The sequence below is a fragment of the Passer montanus genome, unplaced genomic scaffold (assembly GCF_014805655.1).
Source record: "Passer montanus isolate IOZ18808 unplaced genomic scaffold, ASM1480565v1 scaffold5, whole genome shotgun sequence".
In the NCBI taxonomy this organism is placed as follows: Eukaryota; Metazoa; Chordata; class Aves; order Passeriformes; family Passeridae; genus Passer; species Passer montanus.
In genome coordinates, this window is record NW_024369929.1 from 15,427,953 (window position 1) to 15,449,145 (window position 21,193).

General features: G+C 51.5%; 1 protein-coding gene across 2 annotated transcripts in view; it reads right to left on the reverse strand.

The window, feature by feature from the left end:
* The window catches only part of PCSK6 (proprotein convertase subtilisin/kexin type 6), a 33,632-nt gene that overhangs the window by 11,379 nt on the left and 1,060 nt on the right, over positions 1 to 21,193 (reverse strand). The window contains exons 2-10 of one of the 2 annotated variants that reach the window (XM_039723468.1): positions 17,101 to 17,205; positions 12,288 to 12,398; positions 11,543 to 11,686; positions 10,898 to 10,974; positions 10,151 to 10,239; positions 6,893 to 7,065; positions 3,011 to 3,223; positions 2,062 to 2,162; positions 426 to 529 (exon numbers count right to left, since the gene is read on the reverse strand). In XM_039723468.1, coding sequence (XP_039579402.1) covers positions 426 to 529; positions 2,062 to 2,162; positions 3,011 to 3,223; positions 6,893 to 7,065; positions 10,151 to 10,239; positions 10,898 to 10,974; positions 11,543 to 11,686; positions 12,288 to 12,398; positions 17,101 to 17,112 — 1,024 coding nt within the window. In that variant the 5' untranslated portion in view covers positions 17,113 to 17,205. Of the gene's footprint in view, positions 1 to 425; positions 530 to 2,061; positions 2,163 to 3,010; positions 3,224 to 6,892; positions 7,066 to 10,150; positions 10,240 to 10,897; positions 10,975 to 11,542; positions 11,687 to 12,287; positions 12,447 to 17,100; positions 17,206 to 21,193 lie in introns of those variants that run through there. The other variant, XM_039723467.1, reaches the window with a different exon arrangement.

Consider the following 21,193-nt stretch of genomic DNA (forward strand, 5'->3'; position numbering starts at 1 on the left):
GATCAGGAGCTCCTCCTCAGTGCTTGGCGGAGCATCCCCCAAGCATCAGGGAAGGTGGAGTTCACCCTGTTGGGGTGTGAGGTGTTTCAGCACATGGAGCTCATCACTCTGGCCGAGTTACATCCCAAATCCACATGGGCACCATGGAAAACCCATTGCTGGGAGCAGCCCAAGGAAGGCAGCAAGAAACTCTGCAGCTCAAGAGAGTCTCCACCAAACAAGTTTTCCAAATCTCCACCAAGCAAGAGTTCCAACATCTCACCCCATGAATTACTGCCCTCTCCTCCCTCCACTTAACAGCCTGAAGGTAGGAATGAACCTGGTAGTGGCCACCCACAGTGAATTGTCCCCATAAGTGAAGCTCAGGAGACCTTTATTTTCCCTCGGCTGGCCGTTCTTGCCCTGCCATCCCCATGCTCTCTCACCTTTATGCCCGGCTCCGTTGGTTTTCCAGTCGGGCGCTCGTAGGTGCCCTGGCCGCGAGGTTTTGACCAGCAGATGCTGCACATCCCTCCAGGTGAGCAGGGGGCTGCAAAGACACGTGGCTCATGGGGTGGCTCTGCTGTTCCCAGTCCTCCCAGCAGCAGCAGGTACCCCACTGAGTTAAAAAAAAAACAAAAACCACACCAGCCACCCCTCTCTCCTTTTTCCTGCTTGAAAAAAAGCAAGAATTGATGATTTAAATGCTGACACCCTGCCACCACTTGAGGAGCCTGAGCAGAGTGGTATGCCCCACATGCCCATGGGAATTGCAGGATTTACTCCTGGATAAGGCCATTTAGCTCTCAGGCTTTAGGGTAGAAATGAAGCAAATTAGGAAGGTTTTCCCCATTTTTCTGAAGGAGGCAGAGAGCAAAGCTGAGGCAGGATGGTGGGCTCAGCAGCTCACTAATACACAGTGCTGAGCAAACCTTCCCTTTAGAGAAATAACAGCAAAAAATTGCTGGAAATAAAACCTGGGTTGTTCATTAAACAGAAAAATTAAACCCAAATCGCCTCTACCTCCCCAGGCTGGGTTTGTGTGTTCAGAGGTGCTGGACACTGAGTGCTCTGTGCTTCTGAGCCCCCTCATGACCCCAGCTCAGGGATATTGCTGGAGAATTTTCCTCACTTTACTTACAGTCAGTTGTTCAGCATCTCGAGCTGGGATTTATATTGCTCTCGAGCAACATTTAAAGAAAGAAATTCAATTTATTCTCTCTTGTCATAATGGAATGCCTGAGCACCAAGCTCTGGTAGTTAATGTTGCGGTTTATGCCTCAGCTAAACTATTCAGAAATTACATCTAAAGCTTTTAATATATTTGTAATGAAAACTGCATCTCCGGAAATGCTCTCACCCGACCTGGGTGTTGGGATTAAACCAGACGAGGAGGAATGGAGCCACAATCACCATCCCTGGATGAGAGCGCAGCACTGCCCTGAGGCTTATTCTTATTCCCAGCCTTTATTTTATTTCCACTCCATAAAAATAATAATAAGCTCATGAGAAGACACTCCATGAAGCAACACAGGGATGCCCAAGGCTCTTCCTGGGCTGGGGGACCATGATGGAACCAGGATGGGACTGGGATGAGGACAAGAGGAAAAGAGCAGCTTGTTTGAACCAGGGGTGTGTTACTGAAAATCAGGTTCTGTGAGTTTTTGACATAATGAAAAAGTAGTCCTTTTTCCCCAGAAATGCAACACTTGCTGAAAACCATCACTTCTGCTGACATTTCCCAATGTCTGTGATGTTTTCTGACTTTTTTTCCTGGGAAGTATTTATAAAATTCCCATTGGAGCTGGCTGTCAGTGGTTCCACTGCACCTACTGAAAAGCCTGACTGATGTCACCAACTCCAAACTTTTCAACAGTGTTGGCAACACGTGAAGAATTAGATCAATAAAACACCTGTGGGAAGATCAGATTCCAAACAACAACACTGCCAGAAAGGAGCGATTTAAAACAACTCTGTGCCATTTCGGTCACTCCAGAAGAAACAAAACCACCTTGTTTCTTTCAGGTTTTGCTCACCAGGTGCTAAGTGAGGGAACATTTCTCCTGAGCAGGTTGCACTTACTTTGCCTCCAAAGCCAAGGCGATGATGCCCGCGACCATCGGGGCGGACACGGAGGTGCCGGTGTGGCCGTCGGTGCAGCGGTGCCGGAGGTCCGTGGTGACCTGTGAGACAGGAGCTGCAGCCCCCAAAACGCTCCCAGCATGGGCACTACCCCACCCAGCACCTCCAATTTGCTTGGGATGCTGCCAGAGGGGAGATGAGCCTGCTGGTATCCAACCCCTGCCACGACTCCAAAGCCATCAGAGGGCACAGAGCCCCAAAAATGGGTTGCAGATAATTTGGTGCATGAGAAAATACCCTGTGCTCACATTTTCCTTTGCTCAAAGGTGCAAAAACTATTTGAAAGGGGAAAAAATCCATTTGGGTGTGGATCAGCTGGAGGATTATGTAGATGGAGTGGTGTGAGTACACATCCAAGAGTGCATGTTGAGCTGGGCCATATTAAACATTTTCCTTAATGATCAGCCACGATGTGACCAGGCCACAGCAGCTCTTGGGACAGGGGAAATACAGCCTGGGTGGCAGGGAAAACTGCACTGATCCACATGTGCACACACCTTCAGGAAGCTCCTTGGCTGCAGAAAATCTCATCTCCCAGTTTGGGGCTGCCACGCCCTTGTTAAATGCCTCAATCTTCCCCCTTTTTTCCTCTCTCAGGCTAAAAATCCTCAAAATTCACATTAAAAAAACAAACAAACAAAAAACCAACCAAGATACAGTGTGCAAGCATCTTGGGGAACAGGTAAATATTTACATGGGTATTTTTGCAAACCTCCAGCCCTTTCACCATTTAGCAGGGAAAACACGACATCCCTGAGCAAAAACCAGAGCAAAACCCACTGCAGGGTAAGGACAAAGCCTAGCTCTTACAGCTGAGCCATCACCCAGCCCAGCCATGCAGAAAACACCCAGGGAATGCTGCCCCACTCAATGCTGGGGCAAAACTCACAATTTTCCTCTCATAAAACGCCCCACTGCTGTAGGTGGTGGCGAGGGTGGAGGCACATTCCTCCAGGTACCAGGGCTTGTAGCCATTCTCGGTGGTGCTGCTGATGGAGATGGTGTAGATGCTGTTGGTGTAGCCATCACAGGAGCAGTAGTCACCCTCTCTGCCGCCGTTCCCCGACGCCCAGACGAAAATGGACCCCAGTCCCCTGCGACCCTGCAGGCACAGAGGGGATAGAGGAGGGTTAGAGAAGGTGTTTGCCCAGGATGAGAGTCATCTCAGCATGGGAAGGAGGGATAAGTCTGGTTTTGGGGTGTTTGGTTAGGGGTAAGTCTGGTTTTTGGGTGTTTGGTTAGGGGTAAATCTGGTTTTTGGGTGTTTGTTTAGGGGTAAGTCTGATTTTTGGGTGTTTGGTTAGGGTGGAAGGATGGGTCTCACCCTGCCCAGCACTCAGCCCCCTGTATCAGTAGTCAGTCCCAGTTTACAGGCAGTGACTCCCCAAAAGGATGGGGGAGCCTCCAGCAACAGGATTTTGGCATTTTCCATGGGGGAAAACATCTTCGGTACTCAAAATCCCTGAAGCACAGCATGGTGCTTTTAGGGATGGCCCACCAGAAGGAACTGTCAGGGAATCCCCAGACCCCAAACCTCTCAAGCCCACAAAGCCCATAATGAACCAACCTAACCACCAGAATCCTTCTCCTAGACTATCCTTTAAGGTTTCTTTTGCTTGTCTTTTGTTTTTTAACTCCCACCCTTTTCTCTCCCCCCCATCACTTGGCTGGAACCTCTGATGGAGCCATCCCCACTGGGTACAGCTGTGACCACACTGGGAATTGGGGGGTGTGAGGGGTGTTCTTGCTGCCCAGACCTCCCCAGAGCCAGGGGAAAATCCCACCTGGCAGCAGCAGCCGTGGTGCCAGCAAGGGGCCCCTAAAGAAGCCAACACCACGGGAATGAGCCCCATTCACTCCTCCATCCATCCCACTGCTGGGACACCCAGCAACAACCCAGCCCTGCGGGGGGGTTCACAGCAAGGTGAACATCCCAAAAAGGAGGATTTTTGGTGAGCCAAAAGGGTTAGGGGCAGGAAATGAAGTGGCTGGTTCTCTTCCGTGCCCCACAAGGCAGGGCTCTCGGGGAGGATGAGCGCTGCCGGGCTTGGCAGGCGCGGGAAGCGGCGGAGCAGCCCCGTCCTCCCCGCGGCTGCTCCTGCCACCGAGAGATTCCGGCGCTCGCCCGGGCAGATCTGGTGTTTACCTCCCTCCCACTGCTCTGTGGCAGCTTCCTCCACAAAAAATAATAATAACGACACTAATAATAATAAAGCAGTTTTGCACTGGAGGAATTCACCGGGATTTATTGTGGGCTTTAGGCGCCGGGGGGAGCGGGAAGGTTTATTACCTGTCTCGCCCCCCTCCTGGGGCAGAGGCTTTCTGAGCTGACCCTGCCTCTGGATAGACAGTCTAAGTCAGGCTCTTTCCTTACTTTATGAAAGTTTTCATTATCTGGGCTGCCTCCCAGCAAAACTGGGTGGGTATTTCCCTAGCAAAGATTAATAGAGCTGTCTGGAGCTCTGCAAGAAAAAGTGCAATTGCCAAGGGAATTACTGCCCTGCTCCGCATCACAGAGAGCTCGACCCAGCTTGCCAGCCCACCAAGCCTGCTGCTGGCATCTCCCATCCCACTTTCCAGGGTTTCCTGGATCTCCAAGGAGGCAGCATCCCAGCCCACACGCTCGGCACAGACAGCGACCGTCCAGTTCACTCACACCAAAGTCAAAACACCTCCAAGGATGGGTCCCACTGCATGCAACCCAAGCTTTCCCAAATCACTAATCAGAGGAATAAAACCTGACACAATTGGCCAAGCATCTGGAGATGGAGCAATGATTTTGATTGGGATCAGAACACTGGGAGCCCAGATCTCCCTTTCATCCCTCGCCCCGAGCGTCACACCCACAGGACACAAGAAAGGCTCAGACCTGCTCCAAACCCACATCCCCTGATGCCCTGGCAGGGCTGCACTGGGGGAAAGTGGGTTTGGAGACAGCACGGTCACATGAGGACATGAACAGGCACATGATTGACACTACAAGAATGCACAGCTAACACCTGACAGCATTTCCTGGCAGAACAAGAGTTCACCACATATTGCAGCTCCTTCAGATTGGAAAAATCCATTCCTTCCCTTTGCTCTCAAACAAGGAACAATCAAGATTTCTGTAAGCAGACCCCAAACATCCAGCTTCTTAATTTGCTGTCCTTCTAAGACTATGCAATGCCAGTGAGGGTCTCCTGGCTGCTATAAAACCTGAATCTGGGCATCATTCAAACCAGGGACTCCCTCCCTGGCCAAGCTGGGGCTGATCCAGCTCACCCCAGCAGCTCGTGGGTTGGCTGGGGGATGCACAGCATCTCCTGCATCCACAGCACTGCAGGGCCTGGGTGTTTGCCCAACAGCACTCCATGAATGACCAGGATAAATATCCCCTCGTTAGCTCGGGAACTAATAAAGTGTGGCTGGAGGAACAAGAAACAAGATGATAAATTACCCCAGCGCAGTCCTATCGCTAATAGATAAAGGTTATTTTAATGTTTCCATTAAAAACTCAATTTTAAGGATTTATAACTTGGTTACAGCTGTTTGCTCGGGCTAAAGGTGGCAGTTAACTATCTGCTTGCAGTTTTCCTTGTTATTTAAGGAGATGGAGTTGGCAATTACGAGTTGTGCATGTGGGATAGTGGGTGCTGCAAACACGAGGTGGCAGTGGGGGGACTGGGGTGTCCCCTGGGAAGCAAAAACAAGCATCCTAAGACAGTGGGGCTGTGCTAGGCAAGTACCCTGCTGCCTGTTTGCTCCTGCATGGAAAAGTAAGGTCTAAAAAGCAGCTTGTTCCCCTGTATTTACACGGCGTGAACTCCCCAGCACTTCAATGGATTCCTCGGCAGGCTCACCGCCCCAGCAGGAAATCAAGTAAACAGTGGGAAAAACACTCCACCCTATTTTTAGATAAGAGGCCGTCCCAACTCCCGGCACACTGCGGGAAGAGGCAGCAGAGGAAGGAGTGGTGGCGGAGGTTGAAGTGGGGGCTTCACAGCCCAGCCTGGGGCTGCTGGCAATGGAATCCCACCCCCAGATTCTCTGGAGCACCAGGGAACAGCCACTGTGGAGCCCTGAGCCATGGTGACATTTACCCACAGTGCCCACCGAGCTCCCAAAAAGGCCTTTTTCCCAATGCTTTTAGCCAATATTGGGCATTTTTTTAAGTACCCAAAAAGGGAAGGGACATCTCCAGCAGGGATTGGCAGCTGTCAATCATATATGGTGTTGGCTAAACAAGGACAACAATCAGATCCTGTGACAACACCCCTGTCCCTCCCCAGCCATGACACAGCCACTTGTTCTGGTTGGAAAACCAAGGGAATGCTTAACGTGACAGAGGCCCCTGGGAAAGGATACCAGGAGCCCAAAGAGCATGGAGGAGAGGGTTGGACATAGTAGGGTTTGGGATACTGCTGTTTCCATCCACACCAGCATCCAGATGGGACATTTTGGGGTGCAAAGTTACCCCCCCAAGAACCGCTTTGGGTTTCTCATCCCGGCAGGGCTTTGCACAGCCTGGGGTCTCCCTGCTCTGTGCCCAGGGTCCCACCATCACCAGGCACCTCCCGCCGTCACCACCCTCGGCTGCTAAATCCACCAGAGCTCTTAGGGAAAACTAGGAAAAATTAGAGATGGTTGGCTCCCCCCACCCCAGCCCTAAGCTGGCATTGCCTCGGGGGGCTGAACTCCCATCCCTGTGCCAGACCCCGGGCCGGCCACGGCCCTTCCCACGGGACAGGAGGAGGAGGGCGAGCGCGTCTGGGCGCCGTGGGATCCACACCTTTTTAATGCCTTGCTCAAAAGCCTGTTTGGCCAATAGACCAGGTCCATCAACTGTCTTCCCATCATCATCTGGCCCCCAGCTCGCGCTGTAAATGTCAATGTAATCGGGTCTGATGCCAAGCGACTTCGCTTCAACAACATCTGTTACATCTCCATCTAACATACGAATGCCTAAAAGCACAAAAACATCAGACATTAGGGCTTCATGGCGTGGATGACAGTGTGAGGATTGCAATCAAAGGGCTTTGTTAACGGCGGCGGAAACTGCACGGCTCAGGCGTGCCTGGAATAGCTTCAGCCTGTGGCCCCGCATGCCAACAAGCCTGGCAGCAGGATGCTGGGGAGCTATGGGGAAAGTTTTCTGTGTTGCTGGCTTCGTGGCAAGTGATGGAGAAGGGGGTGTTAAAATTCACTTCCCCTCCTGGTGGGGAATGGGTGGTTGTAGTGGTACTGCATTCCCCAGGGACAAAATCCCCCCACTAAAATCCTCTTTTCTCCCCTTTTGATTCCTTAGCTAGTGCATTTTTCCACCTGGAAGATTTGGGTGTTTCCTGAACACTCATGCCCCCCAGCTTCAGGCACATTGGTGGGATGAAGCCTCTCCCTTTGAGTGGGGATGGCTGTGACTGTTCCCAATCCCCATCACTGCCCAGCTGATGCCAGCAGTTCCCTGGAGAGGGAAAAGCCCCAGGAAAAAAACCCAGGCTGTGGTTTGTATGGCCAAAATCAGAGCCAGGACCCCAACACATGGGACAACAATGCTACCTGGGATAACTCTCACTTTCAGCTGGGAATGCCAGCAGGCACCGGCCAGGATGCCCACAGGCAGAGCCCACCAGCCATGGTGGGATGGGCTGGGGGATTGCTGCGCACCCCCAGCCTCTGACTGCTGCAATATGACAGCACAACGCCTTCTGCTCTCCATCACCCTTTCTCTGCTGGGTTTCCTCTCCTTACAGTGGGAAGAGGGTGCCAGGCACCCCAACAGGCTGCCCAGAAACAGCCCTTGCAGGAAAAGCAATGCTGGAAATTTCAGCATCGTATTTTGTCAGCCAGGGAGAGTCTGGTTTATAAAAACGCATTTCCCCTTCCACATGTATTTTGTCTTAAAGCAAACAAATGCAGGCAGATGTCATTCCAGCTGCAGCTGCGCTCTGGACACCAGTCAACTCAAATATCTCCTTCTGACGCTGTCACCGACCAGCCAAAACCAAGCTTAGAAATGTAAAATCAGGGAGCAGAACTGTTCCCAAAAAATTCCTCTTTGTCAACAAGAAAACACAGGGAGAAGGGGCGAAGAGCCAAGCCCAGTGTCTGAGCTGCACACGACAAGGAAAGCCAGCTGAGGGAGGGGGTTTGTGCTTGTGTATGTGGCTGTTCTCATCAGCAAGCCCAAAATCAGCCTAAAGTCAACCCAAAGCCAACCCAAAGTCTGCCCAGACACTGCCACCCACAATGAGGGGCTCCCTGGTTAAATAATGGGGAGCAGAGGTGGGTGCTGCAAAATAAATGAGCTTTGTGTCACACAGGGAGCAACGACCTCCAAGGCGAGCGTTGGAGGAGAGGGAAGAGGAGGAGGAATGGAAGGAGCCCTTTCCTTGAGCAGTGATGTGTTTTGCCCAGGGCATATGAAAAGCAATGCAAGAGCACTGAAGAGCAGCCAGTAAAATTAGATGGGAGCTCTCCAAGTGTGACAAATAGGCTTCCCCAACAAGTTGTGCTCATTAATCGCTGCTTTATTTGTGTAATCCATCTAAAATCACTCTCGCTGCAGCTATAGCGTATTTTTCTCCACGATCCCAAACTTGATACGGCTCAGACTCTATTTTTCCCCTTTGCCTGCTCACGTTGTGGGAAGCCCCCAGCCCCCAGCCCTCTGCCAGGTGTCTTGTCTCACTCAACACCTCCCCAGCACACCCCTGAGGCAAGGCACTCGTTAAAGGGAGCAAATTAAAATGAGACCCAGAGGTCGTCATAAAGTCAACAAGGAACGCTCGTCTCCACAGCTGCTGTGGAGAAAGGAGCATGAAGGGAATGGCCTGATCCTGCAGGATCCAATAAATCCCACCATAAGCTTTGCCTTGCTCTGTTGCTGCTTGCTGCATGCTTGGAGATGGGTTTTTAGAGGCAAGAAGACTCTAAGAAGCAAGAAGCTATCACACGTGTAAGGGGCACAGGAGATGGAATGGATGATGTGCCATAGCCCTTACAGCCCTACCAGTCCACTCTTCACCCTCCCTGGGGTTATTCCTTCCCTCTGGGGATTTTCCCAGCACAGATAACCACAGGAGGTACTTGGCCAAGAGCAAGATCCCTGTGGACACTGCTCCCATACAGACACAACCCTAACACATTCTGCACAGCCAGGATGAATAAGCCAAAAGAAGAAATTAAACCCTGAATCCACCGGTGGACACTTGGGTCCCTGCTGCTGATGGTCACATCTCCCAGCACTGGGGTGGTAGGAGGGGCTGCAGGAAAAACCCCTCTCCTCTTCCAGCCATGCCAGGGATGGGGCTGATGCTGAAAGAGCTCAGCTCCAGGCATTTGTCCCCTACACAGTTCCACCAGCCATGTACGTGGGACACCACACTCCCACCCCCACTAAGACCCTCATCTCCCCAGGGTTGCCTGGGTTAGCCAGAACTGCCCCAGCTCAGCTAACGCAAATGAAGTCAGCAATGCTAATTAGCACTAGGATTGAATTTGGTGATAAAGATTCATTTGCTTTCCACACGTTATTTGAAGGGCTATGCATCTCTGACCCGCCATCTTCTTGGTGTTTTTTCCCCCTGAGGGTATTTTTGGGGTTCTCCCCAGGTCCCCTGCTCTGAGCAGCTCCTCAGCATCCCTTGACCCCCTAAATGAGTGACATCAGCCCTGAACCTCAGCCAGCACCACTGACCCCAGCAAACACAGCCACCCAAAAGGACAGACCCCACAAGAGCTGTTATGGACTTTTGGGGTGAAAACACCACATCCTCAATCCACATGCACCCTCACAGCAAGGATGCATCCCAAGCAGAAAGTTTCCACCCTAAATCCATGGAGCCAGAGTCCCCTGCTTGCCACAGCACTCATCATTCTCCCCCAACACCCCTGGGACTCCCTGCACCCAAGGCACCAGGGAGGAGTCTTTCTCCTGGGGGAGCAGCATCCCACCTCTCCCCCAGGAGCGTGTTGGTGTGGCCAGGGTGGCCGTGGTCCCTCGGGGGGATGGTGAAGGGCAGGGGAGCCATGGGGGTGGCAGCCTCACCTCCGATGCGGGCGTTGTAGGCGATGCCCACGATGCAGTAGGAGTTGTTCGCCGCCGCCGCCACCTCCCCCGCGCAGCGAGTGCCGTGCCTGCAAGGAGGAAGCCAGGGAGAAACCCCCATGAACTTATGGCCATGGCAAAGGATCCCTCCAGCCACACCCCCCCCAGCACCCAAAACCAGCCCCAAGGCTGGAGCAGAGGAGGAAGCTGCCCTTACCCAAAGCCCACACCAAGCGGGTGGAGGAAACAAATGCTGAAAGCAATTTGCTGTTTGCATTTTGCACCTAAATCCAATTTGCTGTTTGCATTTCACACCTTGATGCAACTTCCTCTTAGCATTTTGCACCTAAATGCAACTTCCTCTTTGCATCTTGCATCTCTATGCAGGCCGCTCTTTGCATTCCTGTTTCCTTTCCACCTGTGACCATCCCACTTTAACTGAAGCCCAAAAAATGCATCCAGGCTTTGCCATCTCAGCCACCCATCCTGACTCATGTGGTTCAATCTCCAGCCAGGGGAAGGAACCCCCTGGTGCTATATTGAGTGGCTGGAGGATTCATTAGCAATTAGTGTGGTTGGCACCAGCTGAATTTGCATGAAACATAAGGACTCTGTGCAAAGCCCTTAACACAGCCTACTCTGCAGCACTGGGAATGGGAAAAGGGACGTGGAAGACACCCCAGAGGGGACACCCAGCCTCAGGAACAACCCCAAACCCCTTGCTCCATTACAATTATCATCACATACTTGTTCTCATTGCTGGCATCATAGCGTGGAGTTGGGTCATGGTCATTCCCATTAACATCATAGCTTGCAAGAGGATCCTGAAAATATTAGATTCACCATTAAATTCAACTTACTAAGTGGTTATGGTGGCCATAGCTGCAGTGATGTCCAGTGCAGGCAAGCAGAACAGAAAATTACATTTCCCTTTAGTTTCTGTCTGTTTGCTCGATATAAATAGTTTTAGGCTGCAGTCCTGTGTGTTTCCTAGGGGAAATATCTTGCTACCTCAGGAACTGCTCCTCTGAACACCAAATCCTGCTGGGTTCAGCAGCCCCCTCCCTCCCACTGTGGCCATGTGGGGTTTGAGCTGGGGCTGAACGGGTTCATGCAGGTTTTTGGCTCTGCCCTGGTGAGCAGAGGGAGGAGGCTGCTTCCCAGGCAGCTGCGAAGGGAGTTCCCCCAATCCTCTTTATCTAAAAACCTCATTTCCTTCTTAAAAACACTCAAGCTTTTCTTTAAAAAAAAAATTAAAAAAACCACAACAAACCTTTTCCTCTAAATGTGCCAATGCACAGACTTTCAGCTGTGTTTACACACTGAAATTCTCCATAAATCAATCCATGGTGAGGATCAGCCCCAGCCCATCCCATCCATCCCCCAGCTCACATAGTTCTGCAGGAGGTCGGGGTGGTTCCTCTCAATGCCGTCATCCAGGATGGTGACCACCACATTCTTGCCCGTGTAGCCCCTCTGCCAGGCTGCCAGGATGTTCATCTCTGACCTGCACCGACTGTTTTTATCACCGCAGTGCTACGGGGACAAACACAGCTGCAAAAGGGCTGCAACCCCATTCCAGCCCATCTAAGCAAACAGCCAGGCTGGGAGCCCATTTAATCAACCAGAAAATATATTTACAACCCACCCCCTGCCATATAACTCGCAGATTTGTTATAACTTTACTCCACAGATCAAGCCCATCCAACAGCAGTTAATCCAGGCAATGCTATCTCCCCATTATTCTTTTCCTCTTCCATTTCAAGCACTATGGGCTCCTGGGTTTTGAAGTGCTCACTTCCTTTCCACCCTTAATTTTCAATGAATTTCCCTGTCAAATACAGATCGATGAAGCAGGCAGGAGAAAAATAATATTACAAATAGATGGCTGCAGCTCTGGGATGGGTAAAACACAGTGGTGCTGCTCCCAAGCCTTTGCAGACCATGAAGAGGGGCTGCTAACAAGGGTGAAACACTTCAAACCAAACTCTCAGGTGTATTAATTCACAATTTTAAAATCCTGCTGCCAAGCACATTTGATGCTATTATTTCATTACTGGCTGGGCTGAGCAAAGATTGATGATGCATTTGCTCGGAAATAAATGACCCCCCATAAAGCAGTGACAGAGACACCCACCAGGTACCACATGTTGGGCCACACTGGGTCATTGAAGGGCAGGGCATGTGGCTCCCCTCGGACCTGCCTCTTCACCCTCCTCTTCACCTCCTGCTGCTGCAGCCAGTCCACCTGCAAGCAGAGACCTGGGTCAGCACCACCCATGGTGGGGAAAAAGGGGAAAAAAAGGGGAAAAATAAAGGGCAAAAGGGGAAAAAATAAAGGGGGAAAAAAAGGCTTTTTAGTACTAGAAATGGCCCAAACTGTTATAGTCCTGAGCCTGGCATTGCCCACTGAAATGGGATGTGGGATGCAGAAGCAATGCCAGCCCCAACGTGAACCACATGGTCTGGCAAAGCCCCATCTCTGTGGCCAGAGCTGCTGTGGAGACAGCAGCTCCGTTTGGAAGGATGGATGGACAGACAGACAGGGTGAGCTCAGCTCGTTGTGCTGTCTGAGCCAGAGCAGATTCCTCTGCTGGAGCAGCAGAGCCCTGGAGCACACAAACGTCGCCTCGGAGCGCGTGCCTGAACCCCCCCGGCTCAGCGAGGCACAGGAGCACGCGCTGGATCCCGCTGGAGACAGACAGCATATTTCAGTGTTTAGTCAAAGTCTTGGAGAAGACTCAGGTGCTTGGATTAGATTTTGGGCTGATCCTTCCTGCTGGCTGGGAGGCAGCAGCTCAGCCCTGAGGCTGTTCCACCTGGCTGCGGGGCTGCTCATCCTTCGAGCTCCTTCCTCCTGATAAAATAACAAAAACTGGGGGCTTTACCCAAGCACAACTCACATTTCCCAAAAATATGTGACGGCCACACATGGCTGTGGCAGATCTCAGGGGACGTGGCCAGCTCCACACAAGTATTTTTGGCAGTGGCTGCGTGCGAGGTGGCCTTGGAGCCGAGCACTCTGACATTTGTTTGCGTTCCAGCGGGGCATGACACGCAGGGAGGGAGATCAAACGGGAAATGATCTGAAAAAGGCCCTGATTGGGAAATGCTGCTGTTTGCCCACTGCGCTGTGGCAGGAGCTGCCTGAGGTGCTGCTTTGGAAGCAGCCACATCCCATCCCCATCAAACATTAACCACCCCCCAGACCCTTTATTGCCACACAAAGGGTTTTCCTGCCTTCAGCGTGGAGGTGAAGCACAAGTTTAGTGAAAAAAGGGTGTAAAAGTAATTTATAGACCAAATCTTTACAGATGTTCGTGCTGGGGGAGAAAGGAGGCAGCAGCCAATGAACTGTGAGGGCTGTGTGGCACATCCCTCCTTGCTGGACACTTTCTTCCTGATGGCTCTGGGTCTTTTGGGAGCTGCTCATGGGAATGTCTCTATTGTTGTGACTAAGGTTTTGTAACAAAAGGAATAAAAATACAAAGTGCAACTTTTGTTGAGCTCATTTATGTAAAACTGTCGGCTGAACTGAGTTCTTGCACAGTTTATTGCTTTGTGCCTCAGATGGAGGTGGATGTCAGAAACCCGACAGCTTCCAGCCTAGAGCTTGGGTTTTAAACTCATATATATTATGAAGAAAAAAACACTGTTGAAAGGGGAAAAAAAATGTATTTCATAGAAAAATGATTTTCCACGCTGCCTTGGCTGCCGAGAGTGCACCGCTTTGCTTACACAGTGATGGATTTAAACACTGGAAGCAAAAATATAACTTCATGGTCTAGTTAAAAAAAAATAAAAATACATTAAATAGAGGTTATGGCCCAAATAACGGGCTTTTTTCCTTAAAGCACCACTCCCTGGCAGCATTTCCATGAGTCTGGCAGCCCAAGCCACAGCTACCACCTTTCCCTGCTGCTTTGCAGGATGCAGGAATGATGGTAAGGTGTGGGATTTTGGGGGGTTTTGCCAGGAGCTGCCTCACAGGGATGTCTTCATCTCAAACAGGCTCCTGATCGACCCCAGCACTGCCAGACAGGAGTCGATGGAGTCATTCTGTGTGGACACAGAGAAATCAGCAGTTTAAGGACATTGATTGCAAGGAAGAGTTGATAAATCAATGTGGCTGGCATGGGAAAACAGGCAAGCAGGAAGGAGTCTGGGGCATCCCTGCAGCAGCTCCTGCAGCTCATGAAACTCAGATCAACTTCCATTACTGATCCAGGATGGGGAAAAGCTTCTTGGAAATGTAAAATAAAGGGGGGAAAAAAGGCTTTTTAATACTAGAAATGGCCCAAACTGTTATAGGCCTGAGGCCCAGGGTCCCAGCTTTACCCTTGCAAACCTTAATTATTGCAGAATTACAGAATGGTTTGGGTTGGGGGAGACCTTAAAGCTCATCTCACTCCAAATCTTCTGCCATGGGCAGGGACCCTTCCACCAGACCAGGTTGCTTCAAGCCCCATCCAACCTGGCCTTGAACACCTCCAGGTATGGGGCAGGCACAGCTTCTCTGGGCAGCCTGTGCCAGGGTCTCACAACCTTTGCAGCCAAGAATTTTTTCTCAGTATCTCTTCTTCCCCTGCCCTCTGTCAGTGTGAAGCCATTCTCCCTTGTCCTGACACTCCAGATCCTCATCCAAAGTCCCTCTCCAGCTCCCCTGGAGCTGCTTTAGGTGCTGGCAGCAATTAGCAATAAGGAGGTGACTGTGAGTGGCACCAAAGGACCCCATGAGGAGGCAGCACAGGCAGCCCCAAGCTGGACCCTACACCCTTGCTGGAAACAGAACAAGAGCTTTTCATGTTTCCCTTCACGTTGCGATTTTCAGTGGATGAGGCCCGGATCCAGCCTGCCTGGGAGACTCCACCAAGAACAATAACCAGCACATGTGAGGGTGCAATTCCCTTTGCAGCTCCAGAAAAGCGACAGTCTAACTTATCCCAGTGGCTGTGCAAGAGTTAAAGTGGAGATCCAGGCTAAACAAGATGGTTCCAGCACATGTTTGCCATAAAGCACAGCAAATAATTCAGATGGGGTTGATTTTGCCATGGTGCATGGCCAGAGGCACAGGGACTAAGGCCATGGCATCCCCATGGGGATTAAGAGACTGGAGCAGTGAGGATGGAGGCTCAAGCACTGCATGGACCAACACGAGCATTCCAGTGAGCAAGGAAAGTTCATGGCAGTAAGAGCTGCAAGTGGAGCCCTAAGAGGAGTAGCACAGCATGGTGTGACCCCACTCTGCACCCCACCGTCCCTCCCCAGCTCCCACCACCATGACCTATCCCCGAAATTGCTGGATTTGCCACATCCTTTCTCCCTTTCCATCACGTGCCACATCTCTTGGCTCACATCAGCCCCAGCAGGAGCAGCCAGCTGCCCCAAGGGTCTCCTGGGGCAACAGGGCAGCTCAGCAGCAGCATGGTCACACAAGGATCAGGACCCTGGCCGCTTCCCTGTGTGTCCTGGAGTCTCCCCTTTCCCAGACTTCTCCTGGGGGTGGAGAGCTTGGCAGTGGTCCTCCTGCCCAGCTCATGGCACCAAACCCCACAGCAAACAAATAACAGCATTGCAAACAATAGCCCCCAGAAGGCACGAACCACCCAACATCTGCAAACAACCGGATTGGCTGGTTAGTCAGGATTTCTGCAAGATTTGTTTCCATCCTCCCTATTCCAGCTCCTGTCCTCGTGCCTCGAGGTGATGTTTTCCTGCATGCATGCTAAGCTGGTGCCATCCAAATGCATCACTTAAACGATTTGTAAATGTACATGGGAGAGGGGGAGAGACATGCCAACAGGTTTTGAACTGATAAGGAAGGATTAAGAGAACAGGAGTTAATTGCTCCGGCTTGGAGCCCACAGAGCAAGGTAAGGTAAAGGTTAATACGACTAAAAGCCAATTGATTTAGTTTGCATTATAACCAGACTCATTTAAATTGGGGTATTTCAAATGCAGAGAATTCGTTGTTTGCTGGGATGCCTGTGCACCCCCTGAGGGCAAACAGCTTTAATTAAAGCCCAGCACACTTCCAGGGCACCAGGCTCCCCTCGCCGAGGTTTCCCCCGCTGGCAAAGCAGCCACGCGAATGCCTCCTCCTCAAAAATGTGCTACAGACCTTGTCCAAATATTTAACAGCAAATCTCTCCGGAAAGCCTGGGGAGGGCAGGGCTGCTGTGTGTGTCTGGGGAGATGTGGATGGGACAGGGCGTGGAGTGGGCTGGAGATGTCTTGGGAAGGAGCATCCCAAGGGTGTGTGAGCACCCCAAGGATGGGATGGCCAGGCATCGCTGCAGGCACCAGCAGCTTGCCACCTAACCTTCACCAAAATGGCTTTTTCTGCTCTTATGTCCCCCTCTCCCAAAAAAACCTTCCCACCATTAACCCTTCCCCTGCTCTGCACAACTCACATGTCACAGTGCTCAGAAGGAGCTGGGGGAGGAGGACAGGCAAAGAGGAGCCACAACCCTTCCCCACCACCCCAAACCCAGCTCGCCCATGTCCCTCCTTGCCTTCTTCCCCCCCTCCCCAATACTTTTGTCAATTCAGCTGCACTGAAAATCCCTTTGGATGCTTGCTCTAGGAAAAAAAGCAATGCAGAGCTATTGCCAAGGATTTCACACATAGCAACCATTGAGGCAGTAAGTGTTGTGGCAACTGGATCAACACCCCGAGCATGCAACAGCCTTTCTGTCCTGGAAAGCTTTTCCCCCTTTTCTTCCTCCCGGCTTGCAGGCAGATGTTAGTGTTTAGTCACTTTTACGTATTTTTCACCACCGGCTCTCCGTGCCCGTGCCCGATGACTCACTCGTGTGTGCAGGGCTGTGGCTCAAGGGTGACATGTCATCCTGAGATGCCACAGCTCACTCTTGACCCAGACCAAGCCAACAGCCTTCTCCAGGGACAGGTGGAGGGGCTGGGGGACACCAGGGTGCCCAGCCCTGTACCTTGGGGTCCATGCGGAGGAAGTTGTGCGGTCCCCGGCTGCTCAGCGTGGAGCGCTTGAACGTCTTGCTGTGGTGAAAGTGGTAGTAGTCTTCCAAGCTTCCAATCTGTAAAAAAAGAGGTTGTTTGGGTGTTTTGTTTTTTTTTTTAAAGTCTGTTTTCCCGTGGCTGCCCCCCCATTTTGTACTGGCAGCATCAGTGCAGCCGTGCCCTGCACCCCAAATCCCTCACTCCCACAGAGCTCCTGGGGCTCGGGAGGATGCAGGATGCTGGCACGAGCTCTGGTGCCACCACTGTGACAAACAGCCTTGGTGGTCGGACGCTGCACTGGCACAACAGAGCCCGGAAAACATTTTTATGAATTTTCACCCATTAAATGCATCTTTGAAAACTGCCTTTCATCAGCTCCCAAGCAGAAATAATGAGCTAAAAATGAGCTCAGCAGCTGCGGCGCAGCCAGGGGAGCTGTGCCTCATCCTCCTGCCTTCTCCGCCCGGCGCTCCAGCTTTGCCCCGGCTGCACACAAGGAGAGGTGATGCGATCCCTGCCCGCCCCGGGATGCTCCTGGGATATAAATGTGCATCGCCTGGAGTGAGGGATGGCAGCATTTGCAGGAGAACACGGTGCCAGCCACACCACCCTGCCAAGCCCCGGGGTGGCTGTGCTGCCTCCGGCCCTCTCAGCCTGGCATCTGGAGACACCACAACTCCTCTTTTTTCATCCCAAAAGCACGGATAAAGTCCCGGGGCTATGCAATGAATCGAGGGATCTCAGCCAGACACTGCATGTGAAACATCCCACGGGGATGCACAGCCAGAGGGACAGGAGTGACCCAAAAGCTGCACTCACTGGTATGTGGCTCCCAGATCACATAATTTGGGTACAAATTGGGACTTCGCTTTAAATTCACTTTTGTCTGAGTTTGTTTGGGGTTTTTTTCCATCCCGCCAAAAAAACCCACATTCCATGTCATGGATGTTGGGAGCAGGTGACATTCCCTGTGTCTTGCTCACAGGACCAGAAAGGGCCATGCTACAAGCACCCATCTGCAACACACAAGGCAACATCTTTAAGACCATGTGTGACCCAGGGGCCGGGGTGACATTCCTGAGGCCAGACCAGGGCTGGTTGCAATGGAACAGCAGGGAACAAACAGGTTTGTCTGGATCAGATGCTAAAGCAGATCACAACTACTTACATCTTTATCACACTTGATACCTTGAGATCTGCCAGTGTCTCTTACAAGCACTAAATATTTAATTAGTCTTGCTCTGCCTTTTATGCCAGGATGTCATTTCACCAACTTTACTGCTGTTAGTGTGATTTTTATAATTTATTTCCACTCAAATTAATTTAAACCCTCCCTCTTCCCCCTTCACATTACAGCATAGCTGGGCGCTTTTTTTAACATTCACATAAAGAGGTTGCTCATTGCAATCTACATTTGCCTTTTAAACCCATTCTTCAAATCTATTTGCACTTAAAAAAGAGAAGGAGAGTGCTTCAACCTCTCCATATTTTAGGGAAACCTTGACAAGGCCACCCTGCCTGGAAATTGGAGTACAGGGCTTACCACAAAATCCTGCAATGGGTTTAGGATTGGAAGGGATCTTAAAGACATCCAGTTCCAACCCCCTGCATGGACAGGGCCATCCTCCACTAAACCAGTTTGCTCCAAGCTTCATCCAGCCTGGCCTTAAAGAGGGATGGGGCATCCACAGCTTCTCTGGGCAACCTGTGCCAGTGCCTCACCATGCCCACAGTAAACAATTCCTCCCTAGGTAAAGAATTTCTTCCTTCCTTTTCACAAATAAATGCAAAATTACCATGTGATGCAAAGCAGCAAAAGCACAGGGAAGGTAATGATCTCATCACAGGCTCTGGGGATACATAGCCAGAGCAGCAGGAAAAGAACTCTGTGCCCCACTTCTTTATCCTCCTGGGATTTATGGGCAGAAAAATAAGAAAAACCTTCCCATGCTGGGAATACCTTGAAAGTCTGAGCAGAGGTTGGTCCCAGTGGAACAACCTGGTAGCCCTCTAAATGCCCTATTCCATGTAAGATATTCTAAGGAGAAAAACTTGTAAATGTCATTTTTCTTTTAAATGAAAAAGGATTTGTTGTCCTCCTCGTGGTCACTCAGCTCAGTAAGGGTTCTACAATGCAACTCCATCTCACCCAAACCATTTCATCTGTTCAAAGTACAGCTACACCAGCACTGGTGCCTTCCAGAAGGGTGGATCCAACAGAGAAGGCAGTGAGCCCTCCCCTCCTGGGGACACCACCCATTCCTATCAGGGACAAGGGGTCCAGTCAATGAGCTCCTGCCTTCAGGAATGTAATTCTCAAATGATCACGGATGTGTTCAGCTCAGTAAGGCTCAAGCCAAGAGCTGTGAGATGACAGGAATCCAGGAAAGCTCCAAATACAGCCCAAAATGAATCCCATCCCTCTCCTGCACTGCAGGTGAGACCACTGAGGATGTGTCAGCCCTTCCAAAACTTAGTGTTGGACATGGAAAAATTCATATAAACGCTGCAACCAGGATGGGAAGGGGGTCACCATCACCCCCGGCCAGCGGTGCTGCCCGGGGCTCCGGCACCGCACCGTCCCCACATTGCCCTCGGCCAGGGCCTGTCCCGGCTCGCCCCGGCACGGCACGGCCGGGGAACAAAGCCCGGCGGGAGGAATGAGCAGGCGTTCGAGGGTGTAAAAGCCGTTTCTTTTGTTTAGTTGTTTGCTTCACTTAAATAGAAGTTGACGCAAGTGATTCCCCGAGGGAAATGTCACTCTGCCATGACCCAGAAGGGTTTAGAGTGTCCTGGCTCGTGGTTTGGGCACGGGAAAGCAGGGAGAGCTCAGAGCTGTGTGCCAACCCCAGCAGTGCCTTTCCCGGGCAGTGCCGTGTCAGGAGCATGCAGGATTGCATTGCAAAGGAAAAGATGTCACCAAGGCAGGGCTGAGTCTCCTTGCACCCAGCTGGGTCCTCCAGTGACCATCCCCTTTCCTCCTCCCTCACCACTTTGGACTCCACTCAACCATCTTCCCAGGGTGATAACATCCTTGGCAGAGTTTTCCAGCAGGTTTTTTCCAGAATCAGGGCCCCTAGGAGGCAACACCTCGCTGGGGACAGTGCCGTCACCAGCAGCTCCACAAGCTGATGATGCAGGAGGAGAAGAGAGGGACACCCAGGTCCCCACGAGGCTCAACACACCATGAGCCTTGAGCACAACACTGCAAATGTCACACACGAGCACATGTGCAGGGAAAGCAGTCCCTCAAGGTTTAACCCTGGACAGGACCCAGTAGAAAAAGCCCAAAAGCCAATGGGAAAAGCTTGGAGAGATGGAGGGCTGAAGGCAAGGCGTTGAGAGCAGCTGGGGAGCCCCAGAGGTGCACCAGCTCCCAGTATCCACGGGAAAGGCGGGAGCCAGGAACACCCTGATGCAACCACAGAAATATTTGCCTTGCTCTCCAGCCTGCACAGGGCTGCCCCGGGGAAAGGCTCAGGGGGAAAGGATGGATGCTCCAGTGGAGCCACATGGCGCCCATGGGCCAAATGCCTCCAGCATCACGGGGATGAGCTCACATAACCGGGATGCTGGGGAAGGAGGGAGGGGTAACAGATGCTCCAGCAGGGAAGGGACACAGCAAAACCCCAAACCAGGAGCTGACGTTAGGCTGATGCAACTTGGGAGAGTGGGAAGTTCAATCAAGATATTCTCTGCCTGAAGAGGGATAAACACTGAAAAGCTCTTTGGGTTGCACAACCACCTTCGCCCAGCCCTGTGATAGACGCAACTGAACAATACATGTGATTTTCCCCTTGGTGGGACGGGAGCTGAGCTCGCAGGTCTGAGGGTGCGATGTGAGGGGTTATCCCCCACGGGAGGTCACAGACACGGGTGCAGGAGACAATGTGCTCAATTCAGCCTCCCCCCAGAAAAATTGTTTATGCAGCACCCTGTGACTTTAATTATAGTTAAAAGCAGGGTTGCGATATAAAGCAAGGTTATAATTTGTAGTCCGGGAGACACCTTGGGCAGCAGGACAACCTGAAGTGTCACCCAGCCAAAAAAGCGCCGGGCAGCGCC